We start from the raw sequence: 20,600 nt of genomic DNA, 5'->3' as shown, positions 1-20,600 counted from the left end.
CCGCCGAGCCGCTCGGGGGGCGCCGCGCCGACGAGGGGAGGGCGCGGGGGGGGGGGGGGTGGGGGGTGGGAGGGCGGGGGAGGGAGGGGACGCCCGCCGAGGAATGTGCCGGCTGGGGGGCGGGGAGCCGGGGTCCCGGCCGGCCGCGGGAGCCGGGGTCATGTGCTGTTTGTCCCGCGGAGGCGCAGAGAGGTGCCAGGCCCGGGGCGGCCGTCGGGCGGCCGGCCGGGAGGGAGCACCGGGTCCGCATGGCCGCCGGCACAGGCCGGGGCCGGGGTCCGCGCCGGGATCACCGGACGGGCCGGGGGCAGGTGGCCCCGGCCGACCCGCGGCCGCGCCACCCTCTTCCCTGCCCCGTGAGCCGCGACGGCGTGAGCACGGCGTTTCCCCGTCGTGGCCCCTGCCCCGGGCAGGGTCTGGGGGTCGGGGCTGTGCTTCCTGACACAGTCTCTGTGATCTGAGCTCCTCCCTTCCTGTCCTGGGACGCACCGACCCGGTCCCCCTTCCCGTGCCCTGACCAGGAGGGCTGCGGAGGGGAGGCCCAGCAGGACGGGCGGTGTGGTCCTGTGGGGCCGCAGAAGGGGCCCCAGCATCCCGGTCTGCCTTCGCGAGCCTCCACCCTCCTGCCCGTGGGCGTGGGCTGCTCAGCCTCTCCTCCCAGGGTGTGAGCACTGGGGCACCCACATTCCTGGGCTCCAGCCTGGCACCTTCCCCAGGGCAGTGGACGCCATAGCGCTGGCCCCAGGCTGGGGCTGGGACCTGCCTGGTTCCTTTGGGGGAGACCCCAGTGCTTTCCCGTCCCCCGGTGAAGTCACAGGTATTTTGCAGGGAGCCCCCAACAGAGGAGCCCTGGGGGTTGGTGTGATGGATACAGGATGACCCCACCCTCCCCTGCCCATTGTCCAGGATCCTGAGGAGGAAGTGCTGGGGGCTGGGCGAGGGGTTTGGGGCCCACAGGCTGCCCGTGGATCCCAGGCCTGGGCTGTTCCTCCAGCCCTTGAACTTTGCCCACTGGCAGTTCCTCCCCGTGTGGAGGCTGTGCGCTCTAGGTTTCTACTTCTTGGCTGGCACCGTGGGGGAATTTTAGGGCAGGTTTTAGGTTTGGGGTTTTCTCTCCTGTCTCTCCTGGGCTCCCACTTTGTGCCGTCGCCCCGGAGCTGCCCCCCCCGTCTGCGATTTCTGTGTCCGCGATCTTCTGTGGCTCCTTCCTTTGGTCCTTCCCTCATTTCCTCCACAGCGTGACCTGGATCTGCCTCCTGCTGTCTGGGATCTCTCCCTTTCTCGGTGTCTGTGGCTTTCTGTCGCTCCTCTGCCCCTCTTCCTGTCACCGCCGGTGTCTCTGCCTCTGCGTCCCTCTCTCTGAACTGCCCTCTGTCCAGCCTCTCTCTCTCTTCTCTATCTGGGCGTCCAGTACACTTGTGAGTGACGAATAAAAATATCACGGTCCCTGTCCTTGGACTCACATTGCCTTCAGCCACTCGGGAGGGACCGCCGTCCTCCCCTTTCCTAACCTTGCCCCCTGCCCCTGCCCTCCAGCCGTGGAACCCCAACCCACCTCTGGAGCCCCAGGTGCCTCCTAACCACTCTTCCCCCACAACCAGGGTTTCCCCCACAGCCCCAGCTGGTGTGGCCAGGCCCCAAGGGTAGGATGGGGCTTCCCCTACGAGGGCCGGTGGCAGCCAGAGCTGATACAGCCCCCCTGGTCTGGGGCCAGGACACCAGGTAACTCTGGGATGATGGCCCAGGGCCCTGCGAGCTGGGATAGGGCCGGGGAGAGAGGCAGGAACACCACTGGGAGTCCCTGAGGAGAGTGACATTTGGGAGAAAGGCCAGAGGGTCAGGAGCTAGGTCCCGGAGGGGCTGGGGAGCTGGGGAAGGGGGTGGAGATGCTGGATCCTGGGAGCAGACGCAAGGCAGTGTCTGGGTCCCCCCAGCGGGCTCTGACCACCTCTTCTGTCTCTGTCCTTCAGCTGAGGAGGGTGAGCGTCTCGGGAGCCATGGCTGGCGCCTCGGTGAAAGTGGCCGTGAGGGTTCGGCCCTTCAACGCCCGTGAGACCAGCCAGGATGCCAAGTGTGTGGTCAGCATGCAGGGCAGCACCACCTGTGAGTGAGTCCCAGGGGCTTGGCTGGGCACGGGCGGGGCAGGCGGGCCCGCCACGCTGGCCTGGCCGGCCGCGCTGAACCAGGAGGATTGAGCTGGGTGCGGAGCAGGTGCTAGTCGAAAGGGCGGGGGCAGGGTGGGGGCAGGCTGGCCTTTCCGCGCTCCCAGTCCCTGGGAGGGGGAATGTTGGCCTGGAGCCCTCCATTGCCCAATCGGGGAGGCAGCCTGGTGGGGGGGGCGGGTCCTGAGAAGCCAAAATTAGCCTTGTGGCTGGAGGGGGTGGGGAGCATTAAAGGGGAGAGGTGAACTAGCAGAGAGGTGGGGAGTGGGGTACCTGGACCCCCACAACGTGGGGGCACGGGCAGAGGTCGGAGTGCCTGACCTTGGCCTTCCTGTCTTTCCTTCTCCTACCCCGTCAGCCATCGTCAACCCCAGACAGAGCAAGGATGCCCCCAAAAGCTTTACCTTTGACTACTCGTACTGGTCACACACTTCGGTGAGGTTGCCGGGGTGAAGGGAGAGCTCAGCAGTGAGGAACGGGGGTTTAGGCCCTGGGGAGGGGGCACTGCTGGGAAATAGGGCTGGTTTTATGTTTGGGGTAATAGGGACCGGGGTGGGAGGGCCATGACCCCAGGGTGGGGGTGAGTAGGGCCCTTAGGGCATGACTGAGACCAGGACGCGGGGAGGGGGAGTCCCTCGGGGTGATTAGGCCTGGCAGGAGACCGTATAGGGTCCTGTCTCGGGAGAGTAGAACCATGCCTGGGGGTTGCTCAGGGCACGTAGGACCTTTGGGCGATCAGCAGCGATGGGGACAAGACTCTCGGGACCCAGACCCTAAGGACGGAGTCACGGAGGGCTCCCGCTCTGTCTCTGCTTCACTAGGCCGAGGACCCCCAGTTTGCATCTCAGCAGCAGGTGTATCGGGACATCGGAGAAGAGATGTTGCTCCATGCCTTCGAAGGCTACAACGTGTGCATCTTTGCGTACGGGCAGACTGGGGCTGGGAAGTCGTACACGATGATGGGGCGTCAGGAGCCAGGGCAGCAGGGCATCGTGCCCCAGGTACACGCCCACGACCTGGCGGGGCAGCCAGGGCAGAGCAGCTTCAGCTGCTCCCTGGGGCAGGAAGGGCCCACGGACTATGGAGCAGAGACCTGGGTCTCTGAGGCTGTGCTGATAAGGAATGTGAGGCGGGGAGGGGCGGCCCCGTGGGGAGGGGTGTCTGCCCCCACCGGAAGCAGCAAAGCTAGAGCCAGAGCCTTGCTGCTGGAGAATCCTGGGTCTGAACCCTGGTTCTGCCACTTGTTGCGGTTTTATGTCGTCTGTGAATGCGGCTCACCGCAGACACGCCTACCGTAGTCAGGGTGCGGACTGTAGAGAAAGCAGATGCGGGTAACCGGGAGCTGACCGTGATTCTCCCTGAGCATGCGGCACAGTGGCCTTGCCGCGGGCTCTGATGTCAGGGTGCCGGTGTTCGCTTCCTGGCTCACCATGTGGTCGTTGGTGACGCTGGGCAAGCATGAACCCCGGGGAGGTTGCTTTCCCATCTGTAAAATGGGAACACCCGCTCCCTCGGGGCTGGGGTGGGGGTTAAACAGAGCCACACAGGCCGGGGCCCAGCAGGGGCGCCAGGAACAGCTGCTTCTCTGTGTCCCCTTCCAGCTCTGCGAGGACCTCTTCTCTCGTGTTAATAAGAACGAGAGTGCTCAGCTCTCCTATTCCGTGGAGGTGAGCCTGCGTCCTGGTGGGGCCCCGGGCTGGGGAGAGGCGGCAGGGGCAACACTACGGGCATCTCAGGACTCAGGCAGCCTCGGGCCTGCCCGTGGCCCTGCCCCGTTACTCACGGAGGCTTTGGGCAGACGGTTTCATCCCCCTGCTCTTGAGTTTGTTCGCCCCTGAAAGGCTCGTGACCGGCCCCCCCCCCCCCCCAGGGCTGTTGGGTCAGCGAGCCCGCACGTGTGAAGTGCTCGGCACCGCGCCTGGGGCGACGTGAGTGTTCGGTGTCTGCGACATGCCGTCACCCACGTCCCGTCCGGGGAGTTGAGCGCGAGTTCCGTTATCAGTACGTTTACCACGCTTGTCGCTTCGTGTTTGCTTCTCCTGCTCAGGTGAGCTACATGGAGATCTATTGTGAGCGGGTGCGAGACCTCCTGAACCCCAAGAGTCGGGGCTCTCTGCGGGTCCGGGAGCACCCCATCCTGGGCCCCTACGTGCAGGACCTGTCGAAGCTGGCCGTGACCTCCTACGCAGACATTGCTGACCTCATGGACTGTGGAAACAAGGCTCGGTGAGGCCGGCGGCCGGAGCGCAGGGAGAGGGAACCAGGCCGGGCAGGTGAGAGGCCGGATGCAGTGACCGCTCCTTCCCCCCAGGACCGTGGCCGCCACCAACATGAACGAGACCAGCAGCCGCTCGCACGCTGTCTTCACCATCGTCTTCACACAACGCTGCCATGACCAGCTCACCGGGCTGGACTCGGAGAAGGTGGGGTTCCTCCAGCCCTGGCTGCCTACCCCGTTCCATTGCCGGGCATCCCACTGACCTGCCCGCCCCTCCCGCCCCCCACACCCCGTTACCTCCTGCCCTTTCCCCCGACCCCAGGTCAGCAAGATCAGTTTGGTGGACCTTGCTGGCAGTGAGCGGGCTGACTCCTCGGGGGCCCGGGGCATGCGCCTGAAGGTAGGGGGCTTAGGAGGGACGGGTAAGGTCGATGCTGGGTGCTGTGGGTGGCGGTCTCTGGCTGGGAGGGAGGCAGAGCAGAGTCGGGGAGGGGGCCCCTGTTGCCCGTATTCCTCATTCCTTTCCAGGAAGGTGCCAACATCAATAAGTCCCTGACGACCCTCGGGAAGGTGATATCGGCCCTGGCGGATCTGGTAAGACTGGGGGCTGGGAAGAGAAGCTGGCTCTGGGACGGGGCGGGGACCGGGGGTGGCTCCTCCTGACCCCCTTCCCCTTCCATCCCCAGCAATCAAAGAAGCGGAAGTCGGATTTTATCCCTTACAGGGACTCCGTGCTCACCTGGCTGCTCAAGGAGAATCTGGGTGAGGAGCCCCTCCTCTCTCTTTTTACGGACCCTGCCGCCCTCCCCCCTTTGACACGTCTGACGAATCCCCTTGCCACCCCTAGAATCTCAAATCCCCCAGTCCCCCGGCTGTCCCCTGACTGCCCCCCAACCGTCCCCATCCCGGGGGACACCCTTGGAAGCTGTCCCAATGCTGAGGCGAGCCGTGGGCCCTCTCTGAGCCCATGCCCACCGCTGGCTTGGTCCTCCTCCCGCTGATCTGTCCTGGAGACGTCAGAGGTGTCCCTGGCCTCACCCGTCCCGCGTCTGACCGCCAGCGTCCGCGGGGAGTGCCACGACTCGTAGCTTCACCCCATCTCGGACGGTGACCCTGAGACCCAGCCTGACTGCCCTCAGGCCCTAGCCCAGCTGAGTTTCCCCGCTCCTCCCGCAGGTGGGAACTCACGCACGGCCATGATTGCGGCGCTGAGCCCCGCAGACATCAACTACGAGGAGACGCTCAGCACCCTCAGGTGGGGCTCCGGCGGGAGCCGGGCGGCCGGGAGGGGGCCGGGAGCTCAGAGGCCAGCAGCTCGAGACCCCGGCCGGGAGACAGGCCGAGCCTCAGCCGGACCCAGTATCTAACGGTCTGGGAGAGGGAGGGGACAGACCGCAGACCCAGGGGCATCTGGGCCGCACCCACCCAAGTTCCCTCCTCCCCAGGTACGCTGACCGCACCAAGCAGATCCGCTGTAACGCGGTCATCAACGAGGACCCCAACGCCCGGCTGATCCGAGAGCTGCAGGAGGAAGTGGCCCGGCTGCGGGAGCTGCTGCTGGCTCAGGGGCTGTCGGCCTCGGCTCTGGGAGGTAGGGCTCCGGGGGAGGGCCGCTCAGGGACACCCCTCCGCCCGCCGCGTCCCCTGGCTGCCCGCGCCTGGTCCGGAGGCCGGAGAGGGCCCGCCGACCACGAAGCTCTTCATATGCCTGGTGGTGCGGACGTGGGTACGCAGAGGGGACATCGCAGGCCTTCAGCCGTTCCAGAGCCGGGGGCACGGATTCTCTGGGGGGGGTGAGGGCTCAGGGGGCCTTCAGGACTGCTGCAGCGAAGGAGCTGGGGAAGACGGCAAGCCCTGCGTTTATGGTTCAAGCAGTAGATCACGTAGGAGAGGCTGCAGGGCACCTGCCTCCACAGGCGGTCGCGTGACGTGGACCGTCACAGGTCCCGCCGGCCGTAAGCGTGATGACAGTCAGCTGTGGAGTGGTTTCTACAACGGGACGTTCAGCCTCGCGAACGCCGGATGGTGCCCTGGTTAGAGGCTGCATAACCCGTGCCGGCCACGTCACGTCTGGACTCTGCATCCAGTCCCGGGGACCGAGGGGCACGGGGGTGAAGAACGGGGGTGTCTGTTCTCGGGGGGAGCAAGGTGGGGTAGACACGACACTCCCCTCCTGCATCTGGAGGGGAGCCTTGCAGAAGGGAAAGCGGTAGTCTTGCTCACCCCAGAAGGCACACGTGACACGGGGTAGATCGCAGCTTGCCGCGGCCGAGAAGCCTCTGGTGGTGGGAGTCACCTCGCGGCCTTGTTCGGTAATGAGCTCTCCATGCCTGGAGGGGAACAAGCAGACACCAGGTGCCCGTGTGTCAAGGCCGCAGCAGGGGAGCTCCCTGCTTGGCGAAGGTTGACCAGATGTCTTCCGGAGTCCTTACAGGCTGGTCCCTACTGACACCTCTGCGCCGCTGATGGGCTCCACGTTTTCTCAGCCTCCTCTGAGCTCTTTCTCCCCGGCAGGCCTGAAGGTGGACGGGGGGAGTTCCGGAGGAACCCTGCCTGCTGTGTCGTGCCCCGCCGCCCCAGCTTCACCCTCACATCCCCCCGCACACAACGGCGAGCTGGAGCCCTCATTCTCCCCCAGTGCTGAGCCCCAGATTGGGCCTGAGGAGGCCATGGAGAGGCTGCAGGTGGGCAGCTTGAGCTGGCGAGGGGAGGGAAACCGGGAGCTGCTGGGAGTCTGGTTCTCCAAGGCCAGAGCCCAGGAGGAAGGAGGATCCCCGGGGCCGGGACCCCGACCTCCCTGAGACCCGCCTGTCATGTGCCCCCAGGAGACCGAGAAGATCATCGCCGAGCTGAATGAGACGTGGGAGGAGAAGCTGCGCAAGACGGAAGCCCTGAGGATGGAGAGGTGCGGGGGGCGGGCTGGCAGCTGGGACTCTGGAGGGGTGCGGCGGGGAGGGGAGGTCGGGCCCTGCAGGGAAGGAGCTCGCGGGTCCCCGTAAGACCATCTGTCTCTCCGCCTCCAGAGAAGCATTGCTGGCCGAGATGGGGGTGGCCGTCCGGGAGGACGGGGGAACGGTGGGCGTCTTCTCTCCGAAGAAGGTGAGTGAGGGTCCACTGAGGCCTGGGAGACCCTGGAGGGGTTAGAGCCGAGGGTCGGGGGCATGGGGTGAGCCCCATTTCTGATCTCCGCGTTTGTCCCACGCCCATCATCTCCTCCCGGCAGTCAGCCCGTGGCCGGTCTTGCTAGGTGCCCGGGGCCGGGGCTCTAGGGGCTGCGGATGGATGCCAGGGTCCCTGCCCTTCCGGGGGGCGGTTCTAGGGCTGCTTGGAGTCCACGTTTTAACAGATGTCTGTGTGTATGTGAGTTCACACGGAATTCATCTCTGATTCCCAAGAAATGGGGTTTAGGGTTACCCCGGGGGCGGGGGGTTGCGGGAGGCTGGGGGGTGGGCTGGGATGGCCATGTGTTCACGTGCGCTCTTCTGTGTCGAGTTTTGTGCCCTGCGTGTGTGTCAGCTGCTCAGACACGCAGTCCGACACGCGTTCCTGAGAGTGACTGGCAGACGCCGTAAGGGGCGGGGCAGGGGCTCAGGCGCTGAACTGTCAGATGTGAGGGTCCGTGCAGCTGGAGACGTGTGGAAACCGGCTCCCGGGGACGCGGTTTGGAGGCCGCACAGGATGTGGGTGACAGGAGCCGGGTGTGCGCCGGGCTGAGCGCCATGGCCGTGTCGGCCAAGCCGGGCCCACCACCCCTGTCGCCTGCCTGCCGTGGGGTGCGTGCCCAGGGGACGCAGGGAGGTAGTCAGGCTTGCCCGGAGGCGGGCGAGGCCCTCGGTCTTCACCGGCCAGCACGACACAGGGATGGGCCAGTCAGCGAGGACGCAGGCTGTAGGCCGCCGGCGGGGCTGGGGATCGTGGAGCCCGTCCTGGAGGTGCGTTGGAGCAGAGCGGGAACTTCCGGTCCTTCCGGGGGGCCGGCCTCGCCTGTCTGGTCCCCAGCACAAAGCTCACGGGATCGGGCCCTGGTCGGGTGCGCTGTGCTCAGAGCCGGGCGGGGCTGCCTGGAAGAGGTGGGCGATTGTTGGCAGGAGGCCTCCCCGATCTCGTAAGGTCGGGGCCGTCTAGGAAACAACACTCAGGCATCGTCAAACGGGGATCCCCGAAGAGGAGCGGGGTCTGCCCTGCCCAGCCTGAGGCACAGCCAGGGAGTGAGTGGGCATGGTGGGGGTGACTGAGGTCTGGTCCAGGGCTGGGCACTCCAGACTTTGAGGTCCCTCTGTGGTCTGCATCTCGGACAGGGGGCCCACAGATGGCTCTCCGCGTGGTTTGCAGCCGTGCAGGGGTGCTGGGTGCCCCTGATGGGAGGGTGTTTCTTTCCTGGAGGGCATCACGCTGCACAGGGATGGGTGCCACCCCCTAAGGCCAGGGGACCAGCGGACGGGTTAGGTTGGGTTTGGTCTTGAATTGTTCCCATAAGGGGAACGTGCACGTGCTACAGAGAGATCAGTACGGTGGAAGGGAGATCTTCCTTCTGCTCTGCGGGCCTGCGCCGTTACCCGTTCCTGACGCGTTCATCCAGGGTTGGTCTGTGCGCAGAAGGCGTGAGCCAAGCACACTTGTCCCCGTGTCCACGCACACCACCTTTCTCTGAACCAGCGGTGGTTCCCTCCCTTACACTTCTCTGGGGGACAGGGTGTCGGCGTTCCGTCTGTTCTTTCTCATGGCGTCTGAATATTCGGGTGGGTATGGGATCGTGTTTAACCAGCCTCCTGCCAGTGGGCGCTTAGGTTGTCTTGCGTCCTTTGACACTAAGCCACGTTCCACTGCGTGGACTTACGGGTGGGTTAATCATCTCAAGGACAAATTCCCAGATGTGGGGGTTTGGGGTCAAACGGTTGCCGTGTAAGATTTTGGCGTATTTTGCTAAAGTGCCCTCCAGAGATCATAACCGGGCCCCTTTACACTCCCTGGAGCACCACAGGAGAGCCCACGTTCCCTCACCCTCTTCGGCCTTCTGGTCTTTGCTGGTCTCGCTGGTGAAGACGGCGTGTTAGGGTAACTTACTGTCGCGTCTGCTCAGGGTGGCGAGGCTGCACGCGTCCTCACGGGAAACGGCGGGTGTGCTGTGGGGTCGAGAGCTGCTAGGCTCTGGGTTTGGTGGGGCAGGCTCCAGCCTGGAATGCTCTGGCGGGGATCAGGTCCTGCGGGAAAAGCTGGTTTGCCTCCAAGAGAGCGGAGAGTCTTCCAGGGACTCCCACCACCGGCCCCAAGGACGTCTTAAATCACTGATTTTCCAACCTGGCCCAGGACCTCCTTCCTGGGGGCCACGGGGTGGACAGGGCCAGACTCTGGGTCCCCTGTCCCCAGCCTCAGTCCCAGCATCTCCCTGCTCATCTGCTTGACGTATTAGGCTCCCAGGTACAGTTTCATCCAAACAAAGGGTTCCAGAGCCAAACAAAGATGGAAAAGCACTGCCCTAAATCGTGTCTCCTCTCTCGAGGGATAGATTGCTTTCTGCTTCCGGAGCCCATCCATGTCTGCCGTTCCCAGAGCAGGCCTGAGGCTGCAGCGAGGGAGGGCGTGAGCGTCCTCGGGCCGGGAGGAGGGTGGCAGTGACGGGTGGGTGCCTGGGCTGGGGCAGGCGCGTGGACACGCATCGTATCCCGGAGAGCCATGGGCCGGGACCGTGGCTGTTTCCCAGCCAGTCCCTCCACCCTGTGCTCTGCCGCCTCGGGGCCTTCATCCTGACTATACCTTCTACTGTTCTCATCCACGTCATCCTCAAGGACCAGCCGCCGTGCTGTCCTCCCAACGCCCTGAGCTCCAGGCGTCCTTCACGGCTCTTTCCCATGAGTGCTTCCCTGGGGACAGAGCGCTGATGAATGAGGGAGCTGAGGGAGGGCATGAAAAGGTCAGAAGCTTCCGTGGGGCGTCCGTTCCCCGCGTGTCGTGGGCTCCACCCCGAGGTGACTCTGTTTCCCCTGCTGAGGGGCCAGCAGTGTCTGGCTGGGGCTCATCTGCGGGTCCCCGGCCCCTCCTGGGGTCTGGCAGGTAGAAAGGCCGCAGTAAGTCCTCGCAGAATGTGGGCAGGGCATGTCGTGTTCGGGTGGGCGGCTTCGGGAAGCTTCATGGAGGAAGTGGCATTTGAGACAGACCTTGAGGGACAGGAAGTGAATGATTTTGACAGGTGGGGCTGGGGCCGGGAGGGAGGCTGTTCCAGGCCAGGGAACCTGGGAGCAGCTCCCGAGGGTGGTCAGGGATGCAGGAGGCCTGCTTCTGGGGCGGATGCTCTGCAGCCCACAGGGCAGGAACACGAAGGCACGGGGGCCCTGGGACGGGGCTGGGGTACGTGGGCTGTGGCCCTGCCCCGGGGGCCCTGACCTGGAGGCCCAGGGGTACCCGCATCAAGAGCAGGCTCGAGTCAGGTGGCCACGGGGTGCTGGCTGGAGAGGTCTGGCTGGAGAAGGGCCCCACTCAGCAGTGCTCTGTGCGGGCGGGGGCAGGCCCGGGGCGGGGAGGGCCGAAGGAACAGCGGACGGAAGGGAGGGAGACTTCCCTGGGCTTGGCGGTCAGGGCTGTCTGGGGGGGGGGGGGGGGGGGGGGGGGGGGGGGGGGGCCCTGGCTGCCCGGGGGGGGGGGGGGGGGGGGGGGGGGGGGGGAGGCCCCGGGTGAGGCAGCCTGGGCGGCGGTGGCTGGGAAGAGCGGGGAGTCTGCTGTGAGCAGCGGGTCTGTTGGTTTCCTTTGCTTTTGCATCGAGCTGACGCTTCCTGCCCTTCAATTACAAAAGTCGTCTGTGTCCCTAAGAAACTCGAGCTGGAAAGAGAGGTGGGAAGTGGGGTGCCTTCACCCTGCGCCCGCGCACACTCTCCACGTGAGGCAAGAGGCATGCCGAAGGGAAATGAGACGGGCGTGGAGCGGGATGGAGAGGGGCACGGGGAGAGCAGGGGCGAGGGCCGGGGTGTCCCGAGGTCTCCGTCAGGGACATGGGTGGGTCGGCCTGCGCAGAGACTTGGGGCTGTCGGGGCCGGACGGGTGGGCTGGGTCTGTAGACCCTTGTGTGTGTGGAGAGGTGTGTGACTGGGGGTCGGGGGGTGGGCGAGCTCCCCGAGGGGGGGATGCAGCCGGCAGGGCTGACACCCCCCCAACGCCCCTGACCCCTCCCCTCCTCCCTCAGACCCCCCACCTGGTGAACCTGAATGAAGATCCCCTCATGTCAGAATGTCTGCTCTACCACATCAAAGATGGCGTCACCAGGTAGCGTGTACCCCCCGTCTGTGGAGCAACCTCTCCCCGGGGGGTGTGGCTGCAGACAAACGGCTGCACCAGTGACCCCCTTTTCCGGTGACCTTCCTGGAGACCCCCCAGCCCGCACGGCCCAGCTCGCCCTCTGGCTTCCTGAGAAGTTGTGAGCCTGGCCGCGCAGCAGCCCTCACCTCCACCCACCACTTTGGGGTGGGTGAGACACCTCTGGGGACCAGCCTGGCTCGTAGGGATAGCTCCCCGAATTACTGGGGCAGAAGAGCGGTGGGAAACTCAGACTACCACGTTCGTAGCCCTTGGCATCCCTTGGTGCGGTGAAGCCCCAGCTTCACGGTGGGGAGCAGTGCCTGCAGGGCAGGTGGCCTTGCCAGCTAACGCCAACGATATGCTGGGGCTTGGGCCTCCGAGGTCCCCTCCTGGAGCCGAAGGGGTGAGGGTGCCCCTTCTCCCACCACAAGCACGTGCAGCCGTGCTGGGTGATGATCCTGGGTTAGGAGTGAGCCCTCGGGACAGTCAGCCCTCGGGCTGGGGGGAGCCCGCCCCGCTGTAAGCTCCCTTTCCCCACGTTGTGTAACATGGTGAGTCAGACACGGGCTTCCGAGTCAGGCAGGTCTGGGCTCGGATCCCAGCTTCACTGATGCGGGGCTGTGTGACCTTGGGCAGGTTACTCTTCTGAGCCTCTGCTTCCTGATCTGTGAAGTGGGAGTAACTGCTTGGCTTACGGAGTTGGGTGAACTGGCGCTGGGAAGGGGCTTGGCCAATGTCTGGCCCGTGCTCAGAAAATGTCGGCCGTTGCTTCCCCAGGGTCGGCCAGGTAGATGTGGACATCAAGCTGACCGGGCAGTTCATTCGGGAGCAACATTGTGTATTCCGGAGCATCCCTCAGCTGGACGGAGAAGGTAACGTTTGAGGGGTGAGTGGCGTGGCCACTGAACGCAGTCCCGTCCCACGCTGGATACAGAAGCTGGGGAGGGTCTGCAGCCTGGGAGCGCGGCCGTGTCCCTGGCCTCAGAGGGGCTTCGGGCTCAGCTCCAGCTGCCTGCGCCTGCCCCGGGCACGCGGTCTGCCACGGTGGGCAGGGAGTGGCAGTGTCCCCGAGGCTGACCCACAGGACCGCGGCGTGCGTGGGGTGGGGCTTGGTGAGGAGGAGGTCCTGCCCTCTTCCTAGATTTTTTAGTCTCAAATAGCGCCCTGGTCATTTCCCATGAAAAGCTGTATTTGTTTTGGTGGGAATCTGAGTGTATCTCTGCAAAACCCGCTTGCATCCAGACCGCAGAGGCTTCCGGCCCACATAGCCCTCTGGTTCCAAGACTCTCAGAGATTTTTAGCCCTGATTCTGGCCGAAGTGGTGAAAGTGTTTAGGGACCACGAGACCTAACGGTGAAGGTGGTAGACTGTCTGATACGGTGACGAAACAATACTTGTGCAGTTTGGGGGAGTTTTTGTTTTTTTTTAACATAATATTTTTTTGAGAGAGAGTGAGCGTGTACGCACATGCGTGCAAGTGTGGGGGGAGGGGCAGAGGGAGAGGGCCTCGGGCAGACTCTGCCGAGCATGGAGCCCGACGTGGGGCTCAATCTCTCGACCCTGAGATCACGACCTCAGCCGAAATCGAGAGTCGGACGCTTAACCGACTGCGCCACCCAGGCACCCCCAGGCTGTGTGTCGAGGTCACCGTTTTGTCCTGGTTCAGTCACTGTTTTAAGAAATGGAACAGTTTGGGTTTACTCCGGCCCCAGTGGAGTCGAGCCCTGGGAAGCACGTAGGGCCCGGAGGCAGGGTGCTGTACGTGGGCGTGCTCCCTCGGCTGAGCCTGCGCATGGTAGATTCTCTACTGGTTGACTTGTCTGTCTGACCAGCTAAGTGAGCTCTGTGAGAGCCGGGATTTGGGGCTTTATCTCCAGGGTGTTTCCAGGACCTACAATAGCGCCGGGCACGTGGTAGGGGGGCAAAGTACTTGCGGAGCGAGTGAATGAATTTGGGGCGTGGTGGGACAGGTGGGGACAGACCGGTACCCCCACGGCCACCCCTGCCCTCCCCTCTGCTGTCGCCTTTCTCCTGCCTGGCCCTCGAGGTGACGAGGTGATGGATGCGAGCCTGCCTTCGAGCTTGCGCCCCGAGGTCTGTCCCCCCCCGCGTCCTGTCACCAGCCCTCCGCCCAAAGCTGCATTCTCTGCTTTTCCTCTCCCACGGCCTCACGTCACGTCCATCCTGCTTGCTTTATTACTTGTAGTGGACACAGGAACTCAGGTTCACCTAGTGCTTTCTTTGAGCCTTTCAAGCATTCTGTAAGGAGGGACTTACTCATCCTGGCTTATAGAGGCCACGGAGGTCAGACAGCTTGCCCAGCGGTCCTCCGCTCAGGGGCTGCCCAGGGTCCGTGACAGTGGGGCGCCGCTCCTGGAGGGCGGGGAGCTGCCCCGTGCCCTGCGTCCAGTGAGCAGCAGGCTCCGGGGGGTGTAGGGACTGAGGAGCACCTCGGTAGATGTTTTGAGTGTTGTGTGTGGCTCGAGAAGGGCAGGCAGGGGGACAGTCTGACCACAGTGGGCTGGGGCTATAGCAGGAGCCCGGGCTGGGCCCGGGAGAGCACTCGCGGGAAAGGAAGGAGTGTGCCTCTGGGGGGCAGAAGTCGCAGCCTGCCGACTGCTGGACACGGGAGACCCAGCTCTCGGAGAATGACGGCTTTGCTGAGCCCCTGCTGGGGAGGATGGGGGGGCACCAGGGAGCCCCTGCAGAGGCTTCTGGAATTGTAGCTGGGGCTCTAACCTTCCTTCTGCTCTTCCTTTCCTGTGCTGCCTGCCACCAGAGGGGCCATGGCACCCCTGACAGGTACTGGGGGGGTGGGCCTGGGGTGCATGCATGTGTCTTGGGGTACTGCAAGATGGGCGTCTGTGACCATCACCCCCTCCCCCAGGGTCTAATGGCCCCCTTTCCTCTCTCCCTCTGGCAGTGGTGGTCACCCTGGAGCCTTGTGAAGGAGCGGAGACCTATGTCAACGGGAGACTGGTGACCGAGCCCCTGGTGCTGAAGTCAGGTAGAGGAAGGGGTGCCGGACGCAGAAATAAGCCGGAGCCAGCATGGGGATGTGACGGAGGAAGGGGCCCGGAAGGGGAGATGAGGACTCGGCTCTTGGGGTCTCTTGTGGGCCTGGGGAAGCAGGAAGAGGGTGCCAGGCTTCCCCGAGTCCCTTTGGCCATCAGGGATGAGGATCAGCAGGGGCCGACTGCCCTCAGACTTGGGCTGGTGGGAGAGGTGGTGTGTGGGCTCCTGGGCTTGTGGGCAGGGCCCTGGGCCCCGTGGGCGTGGGGATGGGGTGGGGATGGGGTGGAGCGCGCCCACCTTTCTCTGCTCCCCTCTGCAGGGAATAGGATCGTGATGGGCAAGAACCACGTTTTCCGCTTCAATCACCCGGAGCAGGCACGGCTGGAGCGGGAGCGAGGGGTGCCCCCGCCCCCCGGGCCGCCCTCCGAGCCGGTCGACTGGAACTTCGCGCAGAAGGAACTGTTGGAGCAGCAGGGCATTGACATCAAGCTGGAGATGGAGAAGAGGTACGGGGAGAGGGTGCTCTCTGGACCATGCCCCCAACCCGAGTCGTCGGCCACCCCACTGAGGTGGCTCCAGAGCCCCCAGCAGCTCTTCTGCCCTCCTCCCCCAACCCCAGGCTGCAGGACCTGGAGAATCAGTACCGGAAGGAGAAGGAGGAGGCTGATCTTCTGCTTGAGCAGCAGCGACTGGTGAGGGCTGGGCAGGGGGGTGAGGGTGGGGGGCGCACGCGCAGAGGGACTGGAGGGGGGCGTGGGAGGGGCATAGGGCTCAGGCACAGAGGGACTGGACTGGGGGGCAGCCGGTGGGGCAGGGGGCACATGCTCAGAAGGACCAGAGGGGGCACAGGAGGGGCAGGGGCGCTCGTGCAGATGCAGAGGGACTGGATTGGGGGGCAGGCAGGGCATAGGGGGACACACAGAGGGACGGGACGGGCGGTGGGGGGGCATGCATAGGGCATGCAGAGTGGCGTGATGAGGGCGCGGGGGGCGCACAGAGAGGCGCAGGGCCTGTAGAGGCAGGAGATAGGCTGGTGGTGCTTCAGCTTGACTGTGCTTTTGGTTCATGCCATCTGAGCCAGAGTGGGGAGTGGGCGTGGGGTCGAGGGGTGGCCGTGGCGTTTAGGAGGAGACAGGACGGTGACTCGGGGCAGACTGGGTGCAGGGAGTACCCCCCCCCCCCCCCCCGAGTAGGGCTTCCTGGATTCGATCTGTCTGATTTTTACCTTATCCGAGTACTGCCTGTGCCGTCACTGACTTAAGGTTGTTGTGGGAGCGGATTAGTCTTCAGTGTAGTCTGGTCCTGAGCCCTGATCTCTGTGCGGGCCACGCAGACTCGATGTAGCCCCCGCTCCTGCTTGCGGGTCGCGTCTGCCAGCCGCCGTCCACGCACCTGGCGTCCTTAAATCCTCCGCGAGTGTCTGCGAGGGAGGCCTGTTCCTTCCCTCGTGCCGCCGGGCGGGGGTCGGGCGCGCGGTGCCGCCGGCGCGTCTCCGGCGCCCCGGGCGGCCCTGACCCCCGCCCCGTTCTCTCTGTGGCCCCAGGACGCGGACTCGGACAGCGGGGATGACTCCGACAAGCGCTCCTGTGAGGAGAGCTGGCGGCTCATCTCCTCGTTGCGAGAGCAGCTGCCCCCGACCACCGTGCAGACCATCGTCAAGCGCTGTGGCCTGCCCAGCAGCGGCAAGCGCAGGGCCCCTCGGAGGGTCTATCAGATCCCCCAGCGGCGGCGGCTGCAGGGCAAGGACCCCCGCTGGGCCACCATGGCCGACCTGAAGATGCAGGCGGTGAAGGAGATCTGCTACGAGGTGGCCCTGGCCGACTTCCGCCACGGGCGGGCAGAGATCGAGGCCCTGGCCGCGCTCAAGATGCGGGAGCTGTGTCGCACCTACGGCAAGCCCGAGGGCCCCGGGGACGCCTGGAGGGCCGTGGCCCGGGATGTCTGGGACACGGTGGGCGAGGAGGAAGGCGGCGGAAGTGGAGGTGGCGGCGGCGAGGAGGGGGCCCGCGGGGCGGAGGTGGAGGACCTGCGGGCGCACATCGACAAGCTGACGGGGATCCTGCAGGAGGTGAAGCTTCAGAACAGCTGCAAGGACCGCGAGCTGCAGGCCCTGAGGGACCGCATGCTGCGTATGGAGAGGGTCATCCCGCTGACCCAGGTGGGGAGGGCCCCAGGCTGCGCGCATGCTCCTCCACTCCCTCCTTCCGCTCCTTCCCTGGGCTAGCGGGGCTCCCCCCCCCCCCCAGCAGGGCCTCTCCCGCTCCCTGTAAACACGTTGCTTTGCTCAGTGTAGGTTGGGAATCCCGGCCTCGCCATCCGCAGGGTGCGGACCTCACATGCACATCTCTGAGCTGCACCCCAAGCCTGCTCGGTCCGAGTCTGGGGAGGAATCTGCATTTGTAACGGGTTCCCAGGGGTCTCAGAAGTACAGCAGAGCTTGAGAAGCCCCGTAGGAAGCGCACAGCTCTTAACTTGCCGCTGGACGCAGGTTCACGTGCACGTGCGCCCCGGGGGACCGTCCCCCCCCACCCCCACGGGAACTGCCGTGCTGGGCGCTCCTCCCGCATCCCTCGTGTAACTCCTCACAACAGCCCTTGAGGGGCGTGTGATCGCCCAACCCTGGCGTGCACGGACTCGCTGAACAAGCAGACATCTGAGCGCCTGCTGTGCGCCAGGCGGGGCGCTAGCCGCTGGGGTTACTTACAGCAGACACTTGGTGCAGTGTTCCCGCTTGCCTTCCCTGACGCATGGCCGTGCCGGCTCGGGGTCATTGACGGCTTACCTTCTCCTGCCCGGCTTCCTTGCTGGTCCGGGATCTCGCTGGGCACCTGCCGCCTCCAGCCTTTGCGCCTAGAGTGCCTTCCCCCCACTTCCTCCAGGTGTTTACTGTGGTGACAGCCTCCCAGTGGACCCTGGTGGCAGCCACCTTCACCCTGGCCCCCCTCCCCTTCCCTGCTCTGCTCTTCACCTGAATATATACTTTTTTTCTTTAAGATTATTTGTTTATTTGAGAGAGAGGGCATGAGTGGGGGGAGGAGCAGAGGGAGAAGCAGACCCCCCCCCAGCAGGGAGCCCCATGCAGGACCCGATCCCAGGACCCTGAGATCATGAGCTGAATCAAAGGCAGCCGGTTAACTGACTGAGCCACCCAGGGGACCCCAAATGTGCACATTTCTATAAAGCACATCATATCCTATGTTACAGATGCTTCTGTTAACATAAATAATATATGTTAAATGATAGAAGTATGCATTTGTACTTAACTTTTTGCGGAAGGATAGGCTATGTACCCTACTGTGTACTTTTGTCATTCACTTAGCAGCTGTGTCTCGCCCCTTAAATGATGGCAGGTGTTTCCCTTACCTTCTGACTGCTCCATCCCCCGGGCACGTTATTTATTCAGCAGGATTACGGGTCTCTGCTCCCGACCGCACCCTGAGCTACAGCTTTCCGGGGTTAGCAGTTAATTCTCCCCCCAGCCCTGTGCACTAGGTACTACGGCCATGCACACGAGGGTCTGGGCACCGGCGGGTTACTGGCCAGGGCGCAGACCACAGGCCAGGATCAGCTCAGACAACTGCCCCAGGCCCCTGTCTCCAAGCCCCCCTGCGACCCCCTGCCCTCGGCCGCTCAGCGCTCGGCTCTCTCTCAGCCCTTCTCTGTCGCCCTCTTCCCCACCCCCCCAGGATCACCAGGATGAGAACGGAGAGGCCGGGGAGGCCGCCTGGGCCGCGCCGCCGGGGTCGGAGGCCACGGAGGAGGAAGCCCCCGGCGAGCGCGCGCCCCCGGCCCCAGCGCGGCCCCCGTCGCCGCCCCTGTCCAGCTGGGAGCGGGTGTCCCGGCTCATGGAGGAGGACCCCGCCTTCCGCCGGGGTCGCCTGCGCTGGCTCAAGCAGGAGCAGTTGCGGCTGCAGGGACTGCAGGGCGCGGGGGGCCGGGGCGGGGGGCTGCGCCGGCCCCCAGCCCGCTTCGTGCCCCCTCACGACTGCAAGCTGCGCTTCCCCTTCAAGAGCAACCCCCAGCACCGGGAGTCGTGGCCGGGGGCGGCGGCCGGGGAGGCCCCCGCGGCGCCCCAACCCCCCGAGGAGGTCGCGCCCCCTCCGGCCGCCCCCGCGCGCCGGCCCCCGAGTCCCCGGAGGTCCCACCGGCCCCGCAGGAACTCCCTGGACGGAGGCGGCCGGTCCCGGGGAGGCGGGTCCGCACAGCCCGAGCCCCAGCACTTCCAGCCCAAAAAGCACAACTATTACCCCCAGCAGCCCCAACCGTACCCCGTGCAGCGGCCCCCGGGGCCCCGCTACCCGCCCTACACCACTCCCCCGCGCATGAGGCGCCAGCGCTCGGCCCCCGACCTCAAGGAGAGCGGGGCGGCCGTGTGAGCCCGGCCCTGGGGGCGGGCAGCGGGGAGCCGAGCCGGGAGCGGAGCAGTACCTGGAGCCGCTGCTGCCCCAGGAGCCCGGGGCAGGGAGGCGACAGGTGGGCGAGAAGGTCCGAGTAGGTGCTGGACGGCGTGGAAGAGGCTGGGCCGGAGGCTGGAGGAAGGAAGCGCGCACGGAGCTGCCCGGAGCGAACCAAAGTGAAGGAAGAGAATGGGAGCTGCCTCGGGGCGCCCCTCGCGAGGGGGGGGTCCCCACAAATGCTGCTAGGGGTGGGGTGGGGGGCTGGGGTGCTGCGTAGCCAGTGTGTGACTTTCTTTTCAAGTGGGGCAAATGGGAGAGGACCTACGGTGAGGCGAGTTCTCTCCCGGGCCCCCGTCTGTCTGTCCGTCTGTCCGTATGTGGTGGGCTTCTGTTTCCAGGGAGGTGAGGCGTGGCGGGGTCGCAAGTCATTCCTCTCCCCTTCCAGGCCTCCTGCTATATTTGGGGGGCCTGTCTGGATTCTGGTTTTGCTGGGGTCCCATGAGGATGTGGGGCCCTTCAATAAAGGATAGCGAACACAGGGAGCTTGTTGCTGGTGGTGGTTTGGTTTGGGTTTTAACTGAGGTGTAGATTATCAAAGTAAAATGCACAGATCCTATGTGTGCGGCTCAGTGAATTTTTATACAGGTGTGCACCCTTGCAATCACCAGATCAAGACGTGAGACCGCTCTCGTCCTGGTTTCTTGAGCTTTCCACATGGTGACTCCCACTTCAGAGTGCCTGAGTCCTTTATTTCTCTTTGTTTTAGCTTACCCAGCGCTCCACCCCTGCCCCCAGCTCCGCCCTTGGGCAGTGACCCAAGCTCTCCTGCACAAAGGAGAGAGGGAGGGATGGGGGGGGCGTGGGACAGCAGGAGACCCACCTGTCCGTGGCCAACCTGTTGTTCCTAACGGCACATGGAGGATTTGGGGGGCAAGGTGGGGTTCGGCTCCACCCAGTCACCTCACTGTCAGGAAGGTCCCCCAAGTAGCCGGAATTCTGTTGGATACTGAACAGTGAACACGTTGGTCAAGCTTCCTGCACCTGATTATTTTTGTCCTGTTCGTGTCCCCTGCTTTTCGGCAGGGTGTGTTCATCATTCCAAGTAGTCTTTTGTTTTAAGACTGTCCAGGAAGGATGCTGCCGGCTTGCTTTAATGTTCTGACTTGGAGGGACGAGCCCACAGCAATGCCCTATGGGAAAGGTTTTGGAGGTGACATTGCATCCCCGCCCTGCCCGCACCTTGCTGCACTCCGGAATCTCCATGTGTTCATCCTGTTCTCAGGAAAACAGTCCCACCCATTTGAAAAAGTGAGCTGCTTGCCCACAGCTTCCTGATGTCAGTCTTGAGGCATGAGCAGCCCAAAACCATGGACGTTATCCCAACTGCAGCCAAACCACCGCTCCGGGCGAGGGTATGATATGTTTACTCTTGGTTTCCACATCCTGATGTTGGTTACCTTTCTTTTGGCAGCTGCGACTGCCAGGTCTTCGGGGACCCGTTGGCAGTGACCCAAGCTCTGG

General features: G+C 64.6%; 1 protein-coding gene across 2 annotated transcripts; it reads left to right on the top strand.

Moving 5' to 3' along the window:
* The first annotated feature begins 851 nt into the window (after window positions 1–851).
* Window positions 852–19,695, top strand: KIF1C (kinesin family member 1C). Of its 2 annotated transcripts, none has more exons than XM_073881564.1 (23): window positions 852–1,418; window positions 1,602–1,722; window positions 1,971–2,107; window positions 2,521–2,597; window positions 2,984–3,163; window positions 3,764–3,829; window positions 4,210–4,388; window positions 4,474–4,585; window positions 4,703–4,780; window positions 4,909–4,974; window positions 5,067–5,142; window positions 5,557–5,635; window positions 5,826–5,971; window positions 6,895–7,064; window positions 7,206–7,285; window positions 7,404–7,479; window positions 11,555–11,634; window positions 12,445–12,539; window positions 14,591–14,674; window positions 15,002–15,188; window positions 15,302–15,374; window positions 16,226–16,840; window positions 18,369–19,695. In XM_073881564.1, exons 3-23 carry the CDS (start codon window positions 2,065–2,067, stop codon window positions 19,056–19,058), a joined length of 3,252 nt encoding a protein of 1,083 aa, XP_073737665.1. In that variant the 5' UTR covers window positions 852–1,418; window positions 1,602–1,722; window positions 1,971–2,064; the 3' UTR covers window positions 19,059–19,695. The 2 variants fall into 2 exon arrangements, with proteins under 2 accessions (XP_073737665.1, XP_073737664.1); XM_073881563.1 differs by having other exon boundaries at window positions 853–1,418; window positions 1,971–2,103.
* Window positions 19,696–20,600: the final 905 nt, after the last annotated feature.

Source organism: Callorhinus ursinus, unplaced genomic scaffold, assembly GCF_003265705.2.
Source record: "Callorhinus ursinus isolate GAN/ISIS: 27379988/994484 unplaced genomic scaffold, GSC_fseal_2.0 scaffold43, whole genome shotgun sequence".
Lineage (NCBI taxonomy): Eukaryota > Metazoa > Chordata > Mammalia > Carnivora > Otariidae > Callorhinus > Callorhinus ursinus.
This window is presented reverse-complemented; position numbering and strand designations above follow the sequence as displayed.